Below are 22,974 nucleotides of genomic sequence, written 5' to 3' on the forward strand. Positions count from 1 at the left end.
TGATTGCGTTTGCAGTGCGTTTGCAATGTGAGCGAATGTATTTGATAACCTTTCGCTCAATAACATGAATACGCATGACTGCATTCAGATGACACTGGATTATACTTCCAATTTCAGTCGTGTGATATCGTCCTCTGTCTTTGCTCTGGGGTGAGAGAGGTAACCAAAACTAGATCCCATTACTCCTGCTGGCAGCTCCCAGTCACCAGCTGTGCTGAGCCGGCCTGCCTGGAAGTGACAACATGTGTTATCACACTTGTGTGACACCAACCCAAGTGGTACCACTGTCTTGTGTTAATGCCATCAATTTCCTAGAGTTTTCTTAGAGAAGGAATATTTGCCTAAGAAAGAGGTGGTTTTGCCAGTTCTTTCCACTGAAAGGGGAACTACAGTATATGGTGAAATCCACTGGAAAATGATCCTAAAGCTGCATAATCCTCAAGGCAGGATTTAGATGGCAATGTAGCCCTTTGTTTGTACATTCAGCCTCAAGAACCAAGATTTGCAAGGTATTTTATACCAATATAGAGATTTCTTACTTTCATGGCTCCTGGGAATACAATGGGAGTTGTAGCCTAACATCACCTTAAAGGCCACATGTTCTCCATTTCTGCTTTATAGAAAGAAGAAAGGTTCACCTAAGAAGAGGTGTATGGAATGAAGCAAACCCATGTCAACAATGGATGTCAGTTTAGCACCCTGCTTTTGCTTAGAAAACGTTATATTTGCTATGTCCAAAAACCTAATTCTGGGGGAGGGGGGGGCGCAAATGGCTCAAAGCATTCAAAGCTGCATTAACAGACTCTTAGTAAAGCCTCATGGTTTCATTTGGAGAACTATGCCAGTTCTGGTTACCACCAACCACAGTATTATTTAACTGGGAAGCTTTTGTCACAGAGACATAAGCAGATGCCAGAAGGTCCAAAGGACCAGTAAAAGGGCTGAAAGAAGAAACTGGGCAGGTTTAAGAGGGGCACCCTAAGGTCATTGGTATGCTCTCAACAGGTGTTAACAGCATCATTGACCAAGACCACACCAAATAATTTTGCTGCTTAAGGTGAGAAAAAAGATCCCTTCTTCCCCCATGCAATTCCACATATAATATCCAACTGGACTGGCAGGTTTAGTTTATTTCAAGAACAGTGACAGACAGAACTTGAAAAAGCTACTCTTTGGAGTTTTAACTCCCAGAATCCTCTAGCCATGCAGTAGCTGGGAGTTTTCTGGGGACTGGTACTCTCAAACAGTAACATTTCCAAACTCTTGTGATGTGGGGCAGTCACCATACCTAAGTCAGCAGGATAGCTTGGTGTGTGTAGGGGGAACTAGCAACTCCTCCTCATTGCTCCTGGAACCACCAGAACTACCACTTGTGGCAGCTGCCCAGTGGCAAGGCCTACCCCTTCCCATCTTTAAGTCTATTTCTTTCTCTGTACACTAATCTTCGCTTTATATTTGCATTCCATACCCTACATAGACATATTATCTTGTGAAACACAATTTCCTCACCACTGCTTGAGGGTTCACTATATTTTTAGTATCTACAACCAACCGCACCAGCCTGTTGACAAACTAGCAGCTCTGTCCAGCACCGCAAAAGAGCAGAACTAAAAAGCCTGAAAACCAAATCCACTAGGACAGAATCCTACCTTACCTGGATTGAACGAATCCCTATAAAATGGCATGTAATGTACAACATGTGCAGTTTAGTGGTGGTAGTGAAGACCTAAACTCTATATCTCTCCTCTATAAACTCTTTTTAAACAGTCATTTTTCTCCTCTTGGACATTATATCTGGTCATAAAGCCTATCAAGGAGAAAAACAACTAAAAGAAAATGTTTCAGGCAGCAAAAAGGAGCATACAGTATGTTGAATTCTCCAACTGGAGGGGCAGCCTCAATCTCAGCCATTAAAGTTATTAATGTGATGGAGCATACAAAACTAAGGGTCTGTACAGACAGCCCTGAAGGGGCGGTCTCCAGCTGCCCCTTTTACAGCCAGATCAGGGCCGCAGCAGCCACGGCCCTGATCTGGCCTTTCCAGGGTGCAAAAAGCGACTCCTTTTTGCGCCCTGGTAAGGGTGCGATAGTCGTGGTGCTGTGGCTTTATGGTGCTCCTTTGGTGCTGTGTCATGCACCGTGATGCCATGCACTGTACGGGGGGCACAGCCAGGGCATGCATCATGTAGATGCTACTCCGCCCCCAAGCCAACCTTTAAGACCCGTCTACACAGACCCAATATATTAGGCAGGGAAACCCTGGAATTTAGTGATTTGAGTGTTGGACTATGACTTTGGAGACCAAGGTTCGATTTCCTCCTCAGCCATGAAACCCACTGGGTGACCTTAGGCAAGTCACATGCTCTAAGCCTCAGAGGAAGGCAATGGCAAATCTCCTCTGAACAAATCTTGTCAAGAAAACCCCATGATAGGTTTGCCTAAGGATCACCATAATTTTGAAAAGACTTGAAGACACACAACAACAACAACAACAACAACAACAACAACAACAGGAAGGATAGGACTTGCCCATCCTCCTCTCCTCTCATTCTTGTTGAATTTACTGAATGCATCTGTCTAAACTCCTGCACTTTGAACTTAGTTTGCAGCAAGTGGCATAAGCTGAGTACAAAGTGGGAAAAAGAGAAAGAAACTGCATTTTTTTAAAAAAAAAGCAGATGAGAAAGTGGAATAGCAAGAGGTTAACTGGGGCTTTCACTTGCAGAATATGAAGAGTGGGGAAATGGTTCAGATCCCACCAATTTACAGTGTACTTTAAAGGACACAGTGCATACGTAAGAATATAAAATCTCCACATACTTCCCTGCCATAGTAAGGTACAGTTTGGCCCCAAGATCCTTTTCAGCTTTCACAAATGCATAGGGAAGAGAGGGAGAGCTCAAGTAGCGATCACAGAATCTAAGGTCGCGTTCCCACTTGCCTATAAAGCGGATCATGAAGCGAATTAAGAGGTGTCGTTCCCACTGATGCCTGAATTAGTTCCTCAATGCCCCGGAATCGTTTCCACTGCGATTCGATTCAAAATCAAATTATATCGTATAATTCGAATTAGACACCTAGAAACCGGTTTAAAAAATAGCGGGTTATTTTTGAAAGCGGGGTATGATTTGCGGTATCCGAATGGGAACGAAAGGGTGTCTGATTTGGGAACCTGGAGATGGGAGGAGCAGCGCTCAAGGGGCTGGCCTGGGTGTGTCACCCTCTTTGTTCTCTTTCTGCATCGCCGGCACCATGTTCTTCCATTCGCATAGCCTTTACCTCCTCTCTGCTCTTCATTCATAGACCAATGTGTGAGGAGAGCCATTGAACACAATTTTTAACTATTCTTTTTTCTTTTTTCACCTCTGCCTGAGCACCTGAGCAGCAGATGGGCTTTGCAGGACATGCCTGCTTGATCGCCCTCCAGACAGCCCAGGGAGCAATGGGGGAGACAAAGCGATTTTGGGGAAAGGAGGCTCCTTCCAGAGGAACTATGGGATTGGCTTTGCAGGACACCCCTGCTTGATCGGCCCCCAGACAGCCCAGGGAGCAATGGGGGAGGCAAAGCGATTTTTGGGAAATGAGAGCCTGGACACCCAGGGATCTGAGGGGGGGATCGAGCCTTATCTTCTCTCTTCCCCAAAGATTCTCTCCCCAATAATGAAGCCCGCTGCCTTCTCCTCTTTGATCCAATTTGCCAAGCCTCCTTCTAGTCTGGGGAGACACAACAGAAGAGCCTTGGATGCAGCCAATTTTCATTGGCTGCCCTAAAAATAAAAAAAAAACCTAGACTTGTGATGTCTGAAGCCTACGCGCTTGATTGACAGCTTGTGGACACAAATGGGAGCGGGGACACATTTGTGGACACAAATGGGAACGGGGAGCAAGTTAATCCGCTTTAAAATAAAGTGATTTAAAACAAATGGGAACGAAAACAGGGTCTAAATGAATCGAGGTAATTTGCCCCTTTTGGTAATGGAAACGATGGAAAAAATTCAAATTATTCCCGGAACATAATCCAAATCAGAATCACGCCAATATAATTCGTTTTATCTGCCAAGTGGGAACGCCCCCTTAGAGTCGGAAGAGACCACAAGGGCCATGTAGCTCAACCCCCAGCCATGCTGGAAAACATGCCCCTGAAATATGTGCATCCATCCAACCTTGGATCCAAAGGTGGAAAGTCTACCACACCTCAAGGCAATCTATTGCACTGTTGAACAGCGCTTACAGTTTAAAAAATTGTAATGTTTAGGTGGAATTTCTTTTCTTGTAATATGAATCCATTGGTTCATGTTCTAGTCTCTGGAGCAGCAGAAAACCAACTGGCTCCATCTTTTACTTGACATCACTTAAGATACTTAAAGATAGCTACCATGTCACCTTTCAGTATTCTCTTGTCCAAGATGATCACTGGATTAATGACTGAAGATCACAAGTATACACCAGTGGTGTATAGGATTGGTGTCACCCGGTGCAATAAACACAAGGTGCTACCCCCCCCCCCCCGACCTCCTCCATTTCACACCATACAGAACCCTTAGTAAAAAAAAAAAAATTGCACTAATGTTACTTGTAAATCATAATTCCCACATACCACTGAATATAATGCTAATAGCTGTGACAAACAACTAGCAAAATTAAAATTATACCTTCAAATTACAATATTATATGCCGAACCTAAATGTATTTACATATAAATAGTGAAAATTTAGTTAAAATGTGATTTTTTTAGAAAGTAAACAGAATTTTAAATTTATAAAATCAATTTTTTTAAAAAATTAAAAATTAAAAATTTGAAATTTTAATTTTAAAAATTAAATTTTAAAAATTTCTGGGGCTTCTCCTTTCTCCTCTCACTGAGCTTCACCACACTCCCACCATTTTTTAAAGCATTTTAAAGGGAAGCAGATGAATGCCACAGCCCATTTCTACCAAAAGGTAGGTATTTGAGGACACTATTAGGGTGTCACCTGGTGTGGTCCACCTCTGTCCCCCCCCCAGTGACAACACTGGTATATACCTCTTTCCTGTACATTTTGGATGATGTTAGATTCTAGACATGAGATAAGCTAAAGATTTTGCTCACAGGGTTAAATTTTGCTGTTCAGTTTTTGTTGAGGTTGTTTCACCTCCATTCTTAACTTAGAAATCTGTTGAATGACTAAGAGGTTTGTTGTTATTCTTGTTGGATTCACTTTTTAAACAAGGTAACTTCTGGCACACTTTGTATGGCATCCTGAGTGTTGTTGTTGTTGTTGTTGTTGTTGTGTGCCTTCAAGTGATTTCAGATTTATGGTGACCCTAAGGCAAACCTATCATGGGGTTTTCTGGGGCTGAGAATGTGTGACTCACCCAGGAGCACCTAAATCCTGATCTTGAGAGTCTCAAACCACTACACCACACTGGCTTCTTAAATAGACCAAGAAGTATTTTTTGTTAATGTATGTTCAACATTGTATCAAAATGTTTTTAAAATACAATTTATTTATTTATTTATTTATTTGTTTGTTTGTTTGTTTGTTTATTAAAGTATGATTGCTCCTATGGAGCCAGTCTTCTATGGAAAGAGAGTGCTGGTATCCTGAGCTGAGCTTTTTTTCTAGCAAACATACAAGCTGAGCAAATGGAAGGAGAAGGAGAATAAGGGAAAGGAAGGAAGGAAGGAAGGAAGGAAGGAAGGAAGGAAGGAAGGAGGTGATGATGATGATGATGATGGTGGTGGTGGTGGTGGTGGTGTTTTTACTCATTTATATCCTGTCTTTCCCCAAAAAACTGGGACTCAAGGTGGCTGACAAACATTAAAACAAATACAGATAACACACAACAACATAAATAAAGCATACAAAAACTTATTGCTAAAATGCATTTAAACTATTCATTGAATTAAAACCATTTTAAAATAACTTATTTTTAAAAAGATGAAAGTGAACAAAACACACTATTAAAATGCTCTTGCCATCAGCTCAGCTCCTAAATGTCGCTCAGAGGCGCTGTACAGACCGGCGCCAGCCTGCACACATACTAGGGTTGCCTTGGGGAGCCTTTCCAGATGCCCCGCAACCGTAGTACGTTGTAATGGCGGTGGCCTTTCTAGATGGGTGCCACCATTACGACGTCACAGCCGCGCCACCTCCAAGACATGATGTCTTGGCATTGCTGAAGGGCGCCTGTGGCACCCTTTCAGTGGCACTGGAAGGAGCTCTGAAACGGAGCTCCTTCCTTTGTTTGTGTCGCTGGTGCAGCCTTTACACAGCTGCGTCAGCGACACAAAGGAGAAAGGGGCCAAGCGGCCCCTTTCTCCTGTTCCTCACCGCTGTCGGGATGTCCTTGCGGCATGAAGCCCCAAGGACACCCCTTTCCAGGCTGCGGGGAAGCTGCCTGGAAAAGCTGCGGATCGGAGCCTCAGGGCTGCCGCTGTGGCAGCTGAGGCCCCGATCCGTTGGGTATAGGGGCGGGTGCAGGCTGCCCCAAAGGGTCGGTCTGTACCCAACACTGATAAGTAGGCGGAAAATGTATCACTCTAAGATCTGAGAAGAGGAGAAAGAAGGAAGGAAAGAAAGAAGGAGATGATCTAAGCAAAAGCCAGTTTTCTATAGCGGACTTTAATACTGAAATGAGCCTTCCCCTTTTCTTTGTCTAAATTTAAACAGATGCTCCCTTGCTTGTTTCCACACTCAAATCAAATCTGGTTTTCAGCTTGAAATACATGAGAACAGCAAAACACTGTGCTCACACTAAACACTGGATAGAAGAGATAATAGAGGGGGGTTCAGTGCTTCCAAGACAGATTACACATTTTCTTTCACCAGGGGTGGTTTCTTTTTCTATAAGAGTTAAGGTACAGTGCTTACATTGACCCATGGATAAGCCAATTCAGGTTTTTTAGGTCAATTTTTTGACTAAAATTTCTAGAGTATATACAGTATTTCCTTTATAGACCACTTCATCTTCAACAGTGTCACCTTGAACTGTTTTACAGGTTGATCAGATCTAATTCTGGGATGTGTGACTTTCCAGATGCTTTTGGCTTACAACTCCCACTTATCATTACCAATGGGAAAAATCATGAGAGTTATATTCCAAAAAAACCTCTGGAGGGCTACAGTTCTTTAGCCCTGAAACGACTGGTTAGGCTGGATGGCCTTTGTGGTATCTTCCAACCTTATGATTCTATGAATTCTAAGATCTCATCAATATCCACATCCTAGGATTCCACAGGTGCAGCCATGGCAGTTAAAGTGGAATCATAATGCTTTAATTATGTAGTGTGAAAGGGCCCAATGTCTGGGCCCAAGTCAAAGTACTGTTGTTTACCTTTAAAGCCCTCAATGGTTTTGAATTGCTCTATTATTATTATTTTCATTTATTCCTGTGTTCCTGTTAATCTTTGGAAGTTCTTTTCTGGTGTCATCTCTCACAAAAGCACATGTGGCAGCTACCAAGCAAAGTACGGTAGCACCTTTGAGACTAAATGGAAGAAAGACGTTCGTAGTAGTAGCTTTAGCATAGACTCAGTCTACCTCACCAGATGCATTGTTTGGAGCTTTTCTTATTGTCCATGGTCCCATGGACAGGGTTTGCAAAAGGCCTCTCCCAGACATCTCCCAGAACCCCCCAGTGGCCATGATGGCTGGGAGCTGCAGCCAAGAAATATCATTTCTCCAAGCTCTGGCCAAGGGCATGCAGCCATAATTGGGTACATAAATTTAAATAAGTAAATTAATGTTTGGGCTTCTGTTTGAGGGTCATGGCAACTGTGCTTGCATACAAAGGAAATGCTTCTGGGAACGGAAGGCCTGGGCTTGCAGACCTGCCTCTACCCCAGAGCATCTTCCACTTTGCCATTCTATTAATAATGATGGTAAGCACCTTTTCCCTCCTTCTCATTTCCTTTTTCATCAAGTTTAACCACAGTGACTCATAGCACATTGACAGCTGAGAGGGAAGAACAGAATGAGGCACAGGCTGTTGTAACAGCTGCCCACTCATACATCACTACATGGTCAGGGTCAGACCTTGGAAATGTTACATATTTGCACTGCATTGCCCAGAATCCCCTAGCCAGCATGGACATTGACTAGGCAACCAGGCAGAATTCTGAGACGTACAGTGCAAAGAAGGAAAGAAAGAAAGTCAATCTGTGGCCTAACATGACACAGTTAGAGGTAACTATTCTAGCACAATACATTGGACCAATGTTTTTGAAAGACTCACTTGCATTACAAAGCTCCTGGTACTTCTTCTTGCTGCATTGTTCTTCTGACAAGAGAGTTTGGACTACTTTGCAATAGTCCATAAAACATCTTTTAATGTTTGGAGTGAAATCCAGGGTGGGTTCACTCCCCCTGTGATGGCCCTGTCTGAGATTTTAATAGAACTCAAGCCGAATGAGATTCTCCTGCAGAACATCACTTTGACAAACATAGGCAAAAAGGCTCTATACACCAAACAACAACAAAACCTGGACTACAGACTATCAGATATAATAGCTCTGATGATATTGCAGCACGTCTGGCCACCAACCTTTGCCATTTTGTCCTCACTTACAATTACTTCATGATACTTGGATCTTTGGGAGACAGCTTCTATCTCCATGGCAGTTTTGTCATTAGCATGGATAACTGCATGGCTCTGTGAAGATGTGCACAGCTCTAAATTCCACATTTCCTTTTCCCACCCCAACCTTCAAATTGTCCCCAGTTCTGCCGTGTTTGTTTGTTTGTTTTTTATGGGGTGAGTTCCATCTGTATTTTTGTACATTCTTATCAAATCATGTTTATGCACATTTTATAACTGTATGCATTCAACTAAAGCATGTGTTTGTGTTAATTTATATGTTTCAAATATGAACTTTTCTCATGTGTTCACAGCAGATTCCAGGGCACAGATTCCAGGGCACAAATTGCATCAGCCCACAGCCACTCCATGAAGTACAATTTGAGAAAAATTTGCTTAACTGGATTCCTCACACATGTATATATTATAATGGTTCATTTAGATCCCTTCCCAACAATTATTTGTGTCAGTACATCTCTGGGTTAATAATCTGGATCTACTCATCATAGATATGACATCTTTATCTGACAATGTGGGATCTACAGTTTACAAATATTTACCTTATAATAAATCTTCTAAATCATTAAGGTACCAGAAAACTCTTTGTTGTTGTTTTTGATGTAGCAGGGCTACCCCTCTAACGCTGATTAAACTATGACTATTGATGTTGTTTACCTTTCAACAAATAACCATTCACTGAGTCCCTGCTGAGATTGGATTGATACTCCCAGATAAGTTAGTTTGAAGTAGCTTCTTAAACTACATCAATTTATTTCAGCAATACTCTGTTTATGGCAGATTGTTTTTAAAGGAATGTAAAGAAAAGGGAAAGAATGGCAGGTATGTGGCAGACTCAGAAATCAATGCTTTTGCAGGTTTGCTTAGGATAAATTGAGTGAACCAAAACAAATCATTTCTATCAAACAGCTGTCCTAATTTGAATTGCAATATACAGCCGTGCCTCGGTTAAGAGTCTGACAGTAAAGCTTCTTTTCACAAAGGCTCTTTATGCCCATCCATTCCCCCTCATTTTGCTTCTCATCCTCTGTCTACCTGGAAGTTTTTTAGCTGCATTGATAACAGTGGAGATTTTGAGGGAGGGCTGGACAAACATGGGTTTTTGGTGTTGGGTAGCAATAGCATGTCTACAGTAAATAATGCAATAAAGTACGAGTTAGTAGAGCGCCATTCTCCTCTACCTAATTTTACTGTAGTCAAGTGTGCCTGTCTACAACAGGTAAGGTAAATAGTGGCTGCCTCACTGAGCATGTACAGGGTGACCAGATGTCATAGCTGCAAAGGAGGACAAGGCACTGCAAAATGTAGGGCATTCAAAAATGTAAGACATTACCAGACAAAAGCTAAAAGGATAAATAGAAATATAAATTCATGATTCTTAATCAAGCTCAAAATGGAGGACATTTTGAAATTCCTCTTGGACAGAAGGTTGAAATGTAGGACATGCCCTGGATAAGGAGGACATCTGGTCATCCTGAGCATGCATGAATTACAAAACTGAAAGAAAAAGGGAGAGGAGCTGAGCCTGCCGAATCACCTGTCCTGAGCATGTTGGAAAAGCATAGTACAGAAATCATAAGAAAAGTGGAAGCTGGAAAAATAAAAGGTTATCCCTGGATGCATTTGGAAGAAGCTTTTAAATGGTCTCTAGAAGGTCCTGTTTACCTGTTTACTAATGCAAAGTTTACCTCACCTGTTTCATTTCACATGGGCATACTGTTTAGTTTTGAATAAAAGGTTTGCTGGAACATGTAGAATTATTCTCTTTTTTTTTGGGGGGGGGGGGAATATAGGAACTTATCTCTGTTCTTTCCATGTTATGTTTGCCTTTGATGTCAAATTTTCTGTTAAAGAGATAGTATCCAGATATTGAGAAAAGAGGTACAGAATAGGATTTAAGGCAGATACATTTGATGTATTTTTTTAAATTGCATGAATCAAAAGGGCAAATTTATACCTTCTTGAGCCATTCACATTGTTTTTTATGGAACTTATGCAAAAGAACTTCCTCAGCTATTGTACCCATAGCACCATTTAACAATTTGCTCCCCAATCCCAAAAAACCAGGGACACTATATATATTTGTGATTGCCACAACTATCCAGGCTTTTGCTGAGAAATAACTAATCTAAAAGATTATCAGATTAAAACTGCCATGCAATATTGTACATGTAATACATCTAATTTATATTTTTTAGTAAAGCAAGAAATGGTTAGTAGTAAAGACATTCAGAGGGCACTGTGCTTTATCTCCCTCTCCCCCATCATCAATAAAATCCTTCTTAGAATCCTTTCTATATAGAAATAAAACTCTATAAAATATTTCCTATATAGCTTGCTGTCTTATTCACAGATTAAACTGAAAGGTAGAAGAGGGAAGAAGACATTTATAATAATGCATTTCAGAATCCGTTAATGAGAAAGCCCACTTGAAAACAGTTGGAACATCTATGTGTGGAAACTTTTGTGCCTTTGAGTAGTCCAATATTATATATAGCTACTCAGAAACAAGTCCACTGCATTCAGTGGGACTTAACTCAATGTGAGAATGGCTAGGATTGCTGCAAAAGTGAACATCATCATCATCATCATCATCATCATCATCATCATCATCATCATCATCATCATCACTGGATTTTAAAAAATGGATATGGCCACCCTTAAAAATATTATCTGGACAGCTCCTTGAGCCACACTGGCAAAACAACACTCTATTCAATGTTCAATAAAATGTTCAATATATGCAATATCATGCTTTTAAAAAGGCAGCAAACAAGAGAAATGCACACACTCTCTTCTAATAAAACAGCATCTCTTATATGTACCCATATCTCTGCACAGTTATATAAGTATCAGAAATAAGCTTGACAGACCACACCAGTTAAATGACCCTTGAACATAAAATTGCACCAAGCCAGATCTCATACTCACATTCACTTTCATTTTGCCACTTTCACTTGAAGCCTTTCTTAGTCCATTAATGCCCCCTGACAAAGCCAGCTCTCTTTTCTCTCCTTTGACTAAAGCAGGACTGAGAACTAAGCCGGATAGCAGTCTGTGTTGTGTCAAGTTGTTTTCAAAACCTTGGTCCTCTAGTATTCTGTGTGCTGCACTTCTTCCCCAAAAGGGTGAAGTAATTCCAGAGTGCATTGAACAGCCCTTAGAGAGGAAGGAACCTCATTACACAGTGCATTCTCTCCAGTGTTGCAATTGGCCTGTAGGGATCTGCATGCAAATAAGGGTATTATCTAGGAATATTTGGCATCTCCAGTATCAAAGAGAGAGGAGGGTTGGTGAGATAAAAGCCACTGGGAAAAAGAGGGAGATAAGTTTGTTTAAAACAAACAAACCTAAAACTATATATATTTTTTAAAATCACACTTTTCTTTTTAAATCTGTCCATCATAGGCTGCATGTGCACTGCAGAAATAATGCAATAATGCAGAAATAATGCAAACAAAGTTTGACACCACTTTAACTGCCATGACTCAATGTGGCAAAATCCTGGAATCTGTAGTTTGCTGTGGTGCCAGTACTCTCTGAGAGAGAAAGCTCATCATCATCATTATCATTTCTTACCTCCCTCTCCCCATGAATCGAGTGGAAGACAACAACAATTAACAAACAACGTCACATAAAACACATCAGTTAAAACACACATCAGTTTAAAAAGACAAATAAGATGTGCACATATTAAAACAATCCATACCTAAAATCCATCATTTAAAATTGACAATTTAAAAATCATCTGGATAAGCCTGCCAGAAGAGACTGGTCTCCTGTACACTTTTAAATATTCCACAAACTCCAAATCCCAGAAATCCATAGCACTGAGCCGTGGGAGTTAAAGCAGTGTCAAACTGCATCATTTCTGCAGTGCAGATGCAGCCATAAATGCAATGGAAGAGGGTTTTCTTAACTCTGCCATGGGAGGGTTTTTTTGGTTTGTTTCTTTGTTGACTAGCATTCTTTCCAGAACTTAGCTGATGCTTTCCCCTTCAGTTTAATTCTTGATACATGAGGCATACACTGAATTTTAAATACAGTTCCTTTTCAATTTACTCAAAACAAAATCTTCATATTGATATCATTTTGAATTTTAAATACTTGCCTTGCTTCAGTGATTCCTTTTCAAATTACCCAAAACAAAGTCTTGGTAATGACAATCTTTTTAAGGGTGAGGGTGGGGGAGAGGATGAATCGGAAGGAACAAAGCAGAAAAGAGCCATGAAAATGAAATACTTTCACTGGGGGCTGGCTATTCAAATTGACCATCTGGTCCTGGTTGCAATGGCTGCTTAATCACTTTTTAACATTCTCTGCTTTTGGTCAATGCTCTTGGGATCTTTTACTCATCCGTTTCCCCTTTTGTCTCCACTGCCCCTCTCCCTTTTTATGTGTAGTAGACCTTTCTGTTTTTATAGAAAATATCTTCCTGGTAATGCATGTGTCTCCGACTCATCCACTTTACATGAATCTTTTAGTCAAAAGAGAGTTACCTATATACAAGATAAGAGATAAGGACAAGCTAAGGGAAATTTAGAGGATCTACACAAATTCAACCCAGACAATGAGGAAAAGGAAATAGTAAAAGAGTTCCTGTACCTGGGATCAAACATTGATCAGAATGAGGACTGCAGTCAAGAGATGAGAAGAAGACTGGGAATGGGGAGGTAGGCTATGAAAGAACTAGAAAAGATCCTAAAATGAAAACAGATACAAATGAGCACGAAAATTAGACTCACACAAGCCATTGTTTTCCTCATTGCCATGTATGGATGTGAGAGCTGGATAGTGAGGAAAGCAGATAAGAAGAAAATCAATTCATTTGAGATGTGGTGCTGGAGAAGAGTGCTGAGGATATCATGGACAGCCAAAAAGACAAACAAATGGGTCCTTGAACAGGTGAAGCCTTAAACCTCCCTGGAAGCCAAGATGATAAAGATGAGGTTGTCGTACTTTGGCCATGTCATGAGAAGGCACAACTCATTGGAAAAGACAGCAATGCTAGGAAAGGTAGAGGAAAGCAGAAAGAGAAGAATGAATGCCAGATGGATGGACTCTATTAAAGAGGTTGCAGGTATGAATTTGCAGCAACCAAGCAGAGCACTAGAGTAGGGAGCTTTGGAGATATTTCATCCACAGGGTTGCTATGAATCAGAATCGACTCGAAGGTGGTTAACAACAACAACAAGGGAAATTCCAGGATTTGCACTACAAAAAATATTTAGGGAAACCCTGTCCCCTGTAAAGGAATACTCTACAATCAATTCGGAGGGAGAAGGATGGAATAGAATAGGGTAAGCTGGAAGAGGGCACTAAATTTCTGGCTGGAGGTTGAAATTGTACATGGCAACATTTTGTTACAGTTCTCACTTTCTTTGAGGAAGAAGCATGCTTATCAAAAAGTGTTTTTAGGGAGCTAATTAAATTGGAAATAGCATTAGATCTAGGCATAGATCTAGCTAGGTTTAAACAGTGTTTCTCTGTCACATTTGAAACCACATTTGTATGCTGATAGCAAGCCTGCTAATCAGCTTATGGCTGAGTGAAAGGAACTCACCCAAAGACATCTGGAGAGCATCATGGCTTGGTGCAGAAGTTTGAAAAGTTTTTTTTAATTCCATCTCCCCAAATCCCCAACTTCTAGAATAGCTGGGAAATTCTAGAAGCTATAATCCAAAAAAGTAACTTTTCCAAAATTTGACTGAGAGCCACAGCAGCTCTCAGTTGAGCAGTTCAGAAGAAATGAACAGCATGAGCCTGAGATTTCTATATTTAAGACAAAGACAGTACACTTACTGCACAGGGCTGTTGGGAGAAGGAAAGAAATAAGCTAATTCTTCCATCTAATGCTTGTGTAAAGTTAATGGAATCTACTTCCTGATAAAGGTGCAAACTCTTGCATCACTTTAACCAGATGAAAGAAGCCACCTTTGTGTAGTCGCCAGTCAGACAGCACTCTAACTTGGTCATTAGGCTGCCTCTGCACTGCGGAAATAAACCAGTTTGACCCTGCTTTAATTGCCAATGTTCTGGAATTCTGGGATTTGCAAATTTGTGAGACATTTAGCGTTCTCTGTCAGAGAGCTCTCATGCCATAATAAACTACAAATCTTAGGTTTTCAGAGCACTGAGCCATGACAGCTAAAGTGTTGTCAAATCGCATTATTTCTGCAGTGCAGATGCAGCCTATGAAATATATTCTAGCATTAAATTCATTAATATATTCTGGCATTAGGAGCTGTCATGATGCAGTGGTGTGAATATTGGACTAGGACTCCAGAAGAACAGGGTTTGAATCTATTCAGTCATGGAAACCCACTGGATGACCTTGGGCAAGTCACACTCTCTCAGCCTTAGAGAAATGGCAGCAGCAAACCACCTCTGAAAAAATCTTTCCAAGAAGACGCTAGGACAGCTTGAAAGCACATAACAACAATATATTAAGTTTTCACAAGGAGAGTTGGCTTGATCAGAAGAGCAAAGAGCTGTCCTCACTTAACACTTTGCCTTTACTTTTAATCTTAAGGCACAACTGTACATGTTTACTTAGAATAAAGTCCTACTGAATATTTACTACCAAGTAAGGATAGCCTAAGAACTCAAGCAGAGCCCTGCCTGATCAGAACAAAGGTCTATCTTGTTCCACCATTCTGTTCCCATTTCCCATACTGGTCAATCAAATGCTTTTGGGAAGAAAGAGAAGCCCACAAACATGACATGAGGGCAATTGCAAGTACTGACTCATGTTCTCATCCAACTAGCATTATTGTCTCTCATTTTGAAGGCAATATAAAATCATGGGGCCTATGCAGGGATGCATGTTTGTGTGTATGAGGATAATGTTATTATTTATGAATTTATTAAGAATATGTAATACACAACACCATCATTTCGTTCATAAGGTGGGTATTTCATCCACAACAACTCCTTTAAGTAAAGCTTGCAGGCTTTATCACCAGCATAAGCTCAGTAGCATAGCATGGTATGGAACAATGTACACATAGGCTGCATCTACACTGCAGAAATAATCTAGTTTGCCACCACTTTAACTGTCTTGGCTCAGTGCTATGGGATTCTGGAAATTGTAGTTTTATGAGACATTTAGCCTTCTTTGTCAGAGTGCTCTGCTGCCACAACAAACTACAAATCCCAGGATTCCATAGCATTGAGCCATGGCAATTAAAGCGGTGTCAAACTGGATTATTTCTGCAGTGCAGATGCAGCCTTTAACTGACATGGGTTGAATATAGTTAGAATGCTATCTTTCTTCTGCCAGCCAACCAAATTGCCACAAGTATAATCTCAATTTTATGTCTATGTTCCCTTCAGTACCACCTTCTCAGTTGCATTAACATTTACTTCAGATACTTTCCAATTTTGACTCTTCAAAGCACAGACTCCAAACACAGTTTGATGCATCGACTGGTTAGCTAGTTTCTAAACTTTCCTTAACAGTTTAAGGATATACCAGGACAGTCAACAAAAAATAACTGAAATAATACTTTAAAAAAATCCAAATATGACATCAAGTCAAAGAAGAGCAGCCAAAAACAATGAAATAGACTAGATGTCTGTAATCCTATATCAGAGTGTGTGAAGTATAACACTCCTCATGTGCAGCTCCATGCTGCTAATGTCTCTGGAAAGCAGTTTTCAAGTCCCTGGGGTCAGTACCACAGCTGTTTAGTGGAGGAGAAGGAAGAGGCAGCCTGCAACTAGGGGAAGGGAACTGACACACTAGAGATCCAGAAGAATGACCTCAGTTCTTTTCTCCCAGTTGCAGAATGGTAGGTTTGATGAGTGCAGTCTGGTATTTTATTTCATTTTATTTATATACCCCTCCTTCCTCCTAATATAGGACCCATAGTACCTTACAAAAATAAGTTAAAACAAGACAGCTAAAACAATATATTGCTGAAATCTGCAGAGAGCATTAATCCAATCAAAACATTAAACACACATTCAATACTCATTTAAAAAAAATCTACCCATCCCTCCCTCTCTCCCTCCAGCCTGAAAACAGTTCTAAGCCCTTTCTTTCTTTCTTTCTTTCTTTCTTTTTTTGTGGAAGGGGGCGTGTTTGGACACTGCACAAAAGAGGTAATGAATACCTCTTTCCAAAGTGTAAAAAAGTGACATACAAAAGTCACCAACAGGATTCCATTTTGTATCTACACTACACATTCATAGCAGTTTGATACCATTTTAATGGTCAGGGCTTTGTCCTATAGAGTTTATAGTTTTGCGGGGAGATACTTCAAATTCACTGCTAGAGGTCTCTAGTGCAGGAATGGAAGAACATAGATATGGTTGAACTGCAACTCTCAGGAGTCTTGGCTGCCATAGCCAATAGTGAAGAATGTTAAGAGTTGTGGCTAGGCAACATTTGGAAGGCTGCACTATTCCAAGTCCTGCTCTAGCAGTTCAGCAGAAGACACTAGAGAATTCTAAGTACCACACAAAACTAGAAGCCAGGATTCCTTGAGCCAAAGCTGTGACAATTAAAGTTGTATGGAATGGTTTTAAATACATCATGTAATGACATTCAGAGAGTCAATTACCCTTAAAAATCCCTTGGCAAACAAAAGTCCTTTGATATGGTATCTAAACAATTGCAATGTTAGTAATGGTCACATCTCTATGCTGAGAACATGCCATCTTGGGATACCAGCAGTTGCTGATACTGAGGTCCTATCTGCATTGTAGAAATAATCCAGGTTGACACCACTTTAACTGCCCTGACTCAATGCTAGGGAATTCTGGGAACTTTAGTTTGCTGTGGCACCAGAGCTCTCTGACAGAGAAGGCGCAATGACTCACAAAACTACAGTTCTCAGAATTCCTTATCACTGAGCCATGGCAGTGTCAAACTGGGTTATTTCTGCAGTGTGGATTGGACCATAGTGTACAGAAGGTGTTTGGAGAAGAGCTTCTATAGATATTTTGAAATCACAGGCAGACTGATATGAAGGCAGATATTTGGGTCCTGACGGCTTTAAATGCAGGTCCATACACTTTGAATTGAGCTTGGAAGCACATAGACAGCCAGTGCAACCCCCAATATGCACTACAAATAGTTAATATACATTGGTATTTCTCACTCTCTGAAATAAATATGTGGATGCTATTTATTCCAGAGCCAAATGTCCAGAAACACTCATCCAAAGAGAATTTCTTCATCAGCTTTCCCTCCAGCCACTCAAAAAGGACAAAGATAGATTTGCCTGGCTCCTTGCTAAAGGTATTTGTCATAAATAGTCTGTTCCCCCCCCTCAAAGCATCCTTCCAACCTTTCAGTGCAGAACTATAGATGTGCATAGATGTGTACTCAGAAGGATGTTTACTGAAAATAAGGCTATGTTCACTGTATCAGGCGAGCATAGCATAGCATTGTAGTATGACAGTGCCTGCACCTTTAGTCAATGGTCAGTCCCACTGTATTTAATAGTGTTATGCAATTACTGGCTGTACTCCTATACACACATTTTCCGGAGATCAAGCCCCTGAGTAGATGTGTACAGGATCTCTCATTATATAGTTCCTTCACCATGCTAAAAAAATAACTAAACTAGTGACTTACCTTTACAAGTATGTTGGGTCGAACAGTTCTATCCATAGTTGTTAATAACTACTGGCCCCAGTTCTTGTGTCATCATCATCAGTCATCTGAGCAGCACAGCTTTGTTTTGCAAAGTCAGCATATACCAAAAACTGCTCTTCAAGAATTAGAATCTGAAATTGTATCTTTCCAATGCATTTTTCAAAAGCACCGGGGCAATAAAAGGGAATTTCCAAGGCAGTGTTCAAATTAAAACAATCCAGTCTAAAGAGTTAACATGGAAGAGGTTTTAAAATTAGGTTGAATTTTCAAAACTGGTTGCCACTTTTCTGCGAATAACCACACACAGGAAAAAAAAACTTTCTTGCTTTGCTTCATCTTCCTGTAGTTCCTATTTTAGACAGCTGACAGGAGGAAAGGGATGGCGTACAGCCATAAACATCTTGTAACAAGTTGGTATGGCACTTTACTTTCAAAAAGGGACTAATGCTGCCTTAAAGGCACCCCCCCACACACACACACATGTGCATTGGCATTGGTAAAGCTGAGTGATCTTTTATCCAGCTTTGAACCACACTGAAAATGCATCAGGGATAATAGGATTGCCATCAAAAATTTGTAGGCAAAGCAGTTTGCATCCATGTGCCACATTCAGAATTGTTGTTGATGAGGAAGGGGAGCAGGATGCATATAAAATGTTACTCATGCATCCCAAATATCAGATGGAAGTCCTAATGAATTAAATGGGTCTTGCTTTCAAGAAGTAAGGGGACCGACCCAGCAGGTAAGAAGAGAGATCAATCCCTTCCCCAAACAAGCATAAGATGGAGCTACAGCATTTAAAAGTGGTGTCAAACTTTGGTTAAAAAAAACCAAAACAAATTCCTCTTCCAGCTCATGTGTGAGATTATATGATTAGAACTTTAGACAATTTCTGACCAATGTATTCCATTTTAATTTTTTATTTTTTCCTGCATTACATGGATGACCAAGTCAGTTAAAATCCATTTTGAGGCCTGGTTATGGGTTGAACACAGATTTAGTTGCCATAGCAGATGATCTACAGTAGGAACTTGGCAGAGACGTGTACATCTGGGTGCATCTACACTCTAGAAATACAGTGGACCCTTGTTATCCGCTGGGGTTTGGCTCCAAGATCCCCTGTGGATAACAAAATCCATGTATGCTCAAGTTCCATTAAATATAATGACATAGTAAAATGGTGTGCCTAATAAAAATTGGAAAAATCAAGATTTGATATTTGAAATTTATACTTTTTTTGAACATTTTCAAACCGTGTATGCTTGAATACGTGTATTAAAAATCCGGGTATAAGAAGGGCCGACTGTAATGCAGTTTGACACCACTTTAACTGCCATGACTCCACCCTACAGAATCTTGGGTTGTAGTCTTGTGAGGCACAAGCACTCTTTGGCAGAGAAGGCTAAAGAGCTTGTAGAACTACAAATTCCAGGATTCCATAAGATGGAGCTATAGCATTTAAAAGTGATGTCAAACTGCATTATTTCTACAGTGTAGATGCTTTTAGTTGACATTCTGGATGGCATGTTGGAGTGGAACTGGGTAGCACTGTGGTAGTACCAGTCCTTCTTGTGTTCAGATGATGGTCTGACCAATACAACACCTTAACTTTTGATTGATGATGTTCTAGAAGGTTCATTTTGCCCCCAGTGCTATTTGGCATTTACACAAAACTGTTGGGGAGGTCACCCGAGGCTTTGGAGATCATTATCATCAACATACAGATTTATTTTATTTTAATTATTTGTTTAATTAATTTACAAACTGCCTTTCTCCCAGTACTAAGATCCTATGATAAACGATGGGATAGAAGTATTTTAAGCATCACCATCAACAAAGCTGTGAGCAGTACATAGTTTTGCTGTTGTTTTCGCTTCTTAAAAAGCTGATTATGGGAACCTGCAAATTACACCCAGTATTACAAGGGCTATATGCTGTTTTCCACATCGTAATTTCAAGGGGGGGGGGGGGGGAAGGATATTAGTTCAGTGAATAACCAAATGATGAATGTAGTAATCCACAGTATAAAGCATGGCTTTCTCATGGCCATACACATGCTCCTGCCTCTTCTCCCTGACTGGAGTGTGATGGGGAATGATCATGCTGATCCATCCTACAAGACTGTTGTAAAAATTACTGATGTAACACATTTTAAGTGTTTTGAAAGCTGAACAGGACAGTCACCAATCTTATGTATGTTATTCAGAGGCAACGAAAGGGGTGGTGATTCTTCCCTCCCCCTATCACCGATATGAACAAAATTTCAATTTTATGTTAATTTATCAGAAAAGAGCTGGGGGGAAATCCTGCACTAATGGTTGAATAGGCTAAGGTTTGACTGCAGACTTTAAGAGTGAAGCATTCAAATCTTTTAGCCTAGATTGACAAATCTGTTAAAAAACCCTCAAGTTGTTTCCATTCTCAACATGAAGACATTTGTTAAATTGTTCAAATTCTTGCACACAAAAAAAATGAGTTGAAACAATTTTTTTACTCAGCCCGATTGAGAAATAGTTGCAACTAAATTCAGCTGGATTTGCCTCCCTGTACATATGCACAAGACTGCTAGAAAACTGTCATTATTTTACTGTACAGTTTTATCACATGAGGCCCGAGGCAGCAGCGAAGCAGCCTATAAACATGGTTATTCATATGTATATAAGTCTCAAAAATAGGCGATTAATCAAGGAGGGCCTCTAGCCAATTCCCACATGGTCAATAAAGGTCCTTTCCCCTTCTGGCTCATTCTCATTTAATAGCTGATGCTCCTCCATCTGAATCTCAGTAAAGGAAGTTCTCATTGAAAGAGGAATCCCCATATATTAGCCATACCTTGAGTAGACAACTCAATAACTCTTTTCTCCTCAAAGACCTGCAACCAAATGCTGCAGCATTATATGATCCTGTTCACTGTCCTAGTAAGGCATGCACATCTTCCACTCTTCTTAAATTCCAAGCACAAATAGTCCCCCCTGGGATGTTGGGGTGGCATATGCCATCCATCCATCCCAGTCATCCATCCTTCCATCCCTGCAAATACTGGGGAATTTTATCCAACTGAGATTTCTCTGTTGTGCACTGATATATAGTACAGTCAGCCATTCCTATACATGGATTTTTTATACACAGACTCAAGCATACACGGTTTGAAAATGTTCAAAAATAGTATAAATTTCAAATATCAAACGTTAATTTTCCATTTTTTATAAGGGACACCCTTTTGCTATGTCATTATATTTAATGGGACTTGAGCATCTACAGATTTTGTTATCCACAGGGGGTCTTGGAACCAAACCCCAGTGTATAACAAGAGTCCACTGTAATTGTATCTATGCCTCAGTGTTGGAAAACAGAAGTTAAATAGCACAAGAAGCTAAAAACAAAAAAGGAAACTTGTGGCACCTCTACGCCTAATAGATTTATTAACGTTATAAAGATTGTATTTAGTTTGACATGTTATCACTGTTTGAGCGCAAGACTCTTGTGCCCTTTGTTATGCTGAAAGACACTAGCTCTTGGAAAACAAAACATAAAGGGTTGCCTTATTTGTAATCATTTTGTTAAAAAAACCCTAAACCATCCCTTCATCTTAATTCAGGAATGACCCCTTCTACTTCTATCACCCCCCCCCGTTCCCCCCCCTCATTTCTTGCTGTATTCCCCTGCTGCTGAGCACAGCTGCCTAAGCCAGCCTGATAGCAGAGCAAACAGCAGGGGAGAAAAGGGGAGCAGCTGCAATCCTCCACCCCTAATTTATATGCAAGAGGTCCAGCAAGGAAAACCCTCAGAGCTGTCACTCAGAACAGCTTCCAAAGTTGATCAAATGCTCCCATCTCTCCTATTTCTCCTCTTGGCTTCTTTTACTTCCTGACCACCAAATGTGTACTATGTCCCCAAGTTTTTGATCCACCAAGCAGTTTTAATTAAAACTGGAAGTATAACCTTGACTTTGCACTCAAAAAGACATCAGTATTTCTTGTTCAGCTTCTAGGACATTAAGTAGGGGCCCTTTTTCCAACTGCAGAACTGCCACTATTAGTATTGCTTCATGGCATCTCCTTTCCCAGTTGGTAGTAGTATAATTTCCTCCCCCAAAACCTGAATGTTGTAATTTATCATATTATATTAAAACCCACATTAGAATGTACTTATTCCCTTCCCCCTCCAAAAATAACATTCAACATGACTAGTAACACACTACTTTTAAGCTCTGGTAGTACGAGTATGGAAAAAACAACTATATATCACAAGGGTCTCTGAGAAACCTGTCCTTGATAAGGCATTATATTCTCAGAATGGACATGGAAGATCTAGTACCTACATGTAAAAGTAAATGTCAAGGAAAATAAATGAATCCTGGTCGACTCATGCCAGAAAAGCACCTCTAAATGAGGAGCTTGTTACTAGGGTTGAAGATAAAATATTGGAAGAAATCTAATTGGATTGCTATTGAAAGAAATCTAATTATCTAAATTGGCTTTTGGATAAAGACTCTTCCATCTCAAGACTTCTTAGAAAAGAGCAGGTTAAATTCTGATTACTAGCTGTTCATCCTGAATGACAGCTAGGGCAAACTTTCTCCTTATTGCTGTATCCTAAAAACCTATCACAATTCAGGAATGGAAACAATAAACGAAAGAACGGACACTTGGTTAAGACAAGCCCATAGGAAGTCATTGGCTTCTACTGATTGCAGTATTTTTCAGTCCTAATTCACATATTCTTTACTGAAAATATCATGTAGAAAGGGAGCTGTAGCTAATCATAAGAAAGGACACACTACTTGAGAA

General features: G+C 40.3%; 1 protein-coding gene across 1 annotated transcript in view; it reads right to left on the reverse strand.

The window, feature by feature from the left end:
- CASS4 (Cas scaffold protein family member 4) overlaps positions 1–11,691 on the reverse strand; it is a 45,588-nt gene extending 33,897 nt beyond the window's left edge. The window contains exon 1 of the mRNA XM_089513784.1: positions 11,509–11,691. Coding sequence (XP_089369910.1) covers positions 11,509–11,520 — 12 coding nt within the window. The 5' untranslated portion in view covers positions 11,521–11,691. The remainder of the gene's footprint in view (positions 1–11,508) is intronic.
- Between the last annotated feature and the right edge of the window lie 11,283 nt (positions 11,692–22,974).

The sequence above is a fragment of the Sceloporus occidentalis genome, unplaced genomic scaffold (genome assembly GCF_023333645.1).
Source record: "Sceloporus occidentalis isolate IW3139 unplaced genomic scaffold, rSceOcc1.0.p SCAF_3, whole genome shotgun sequence".
NCBI lineage: Eukaryota > Metazoa > Chordata > Lepidosauria > Squamata > Phrynosomatidae > Sceloporus > Sceloporus occidentalis.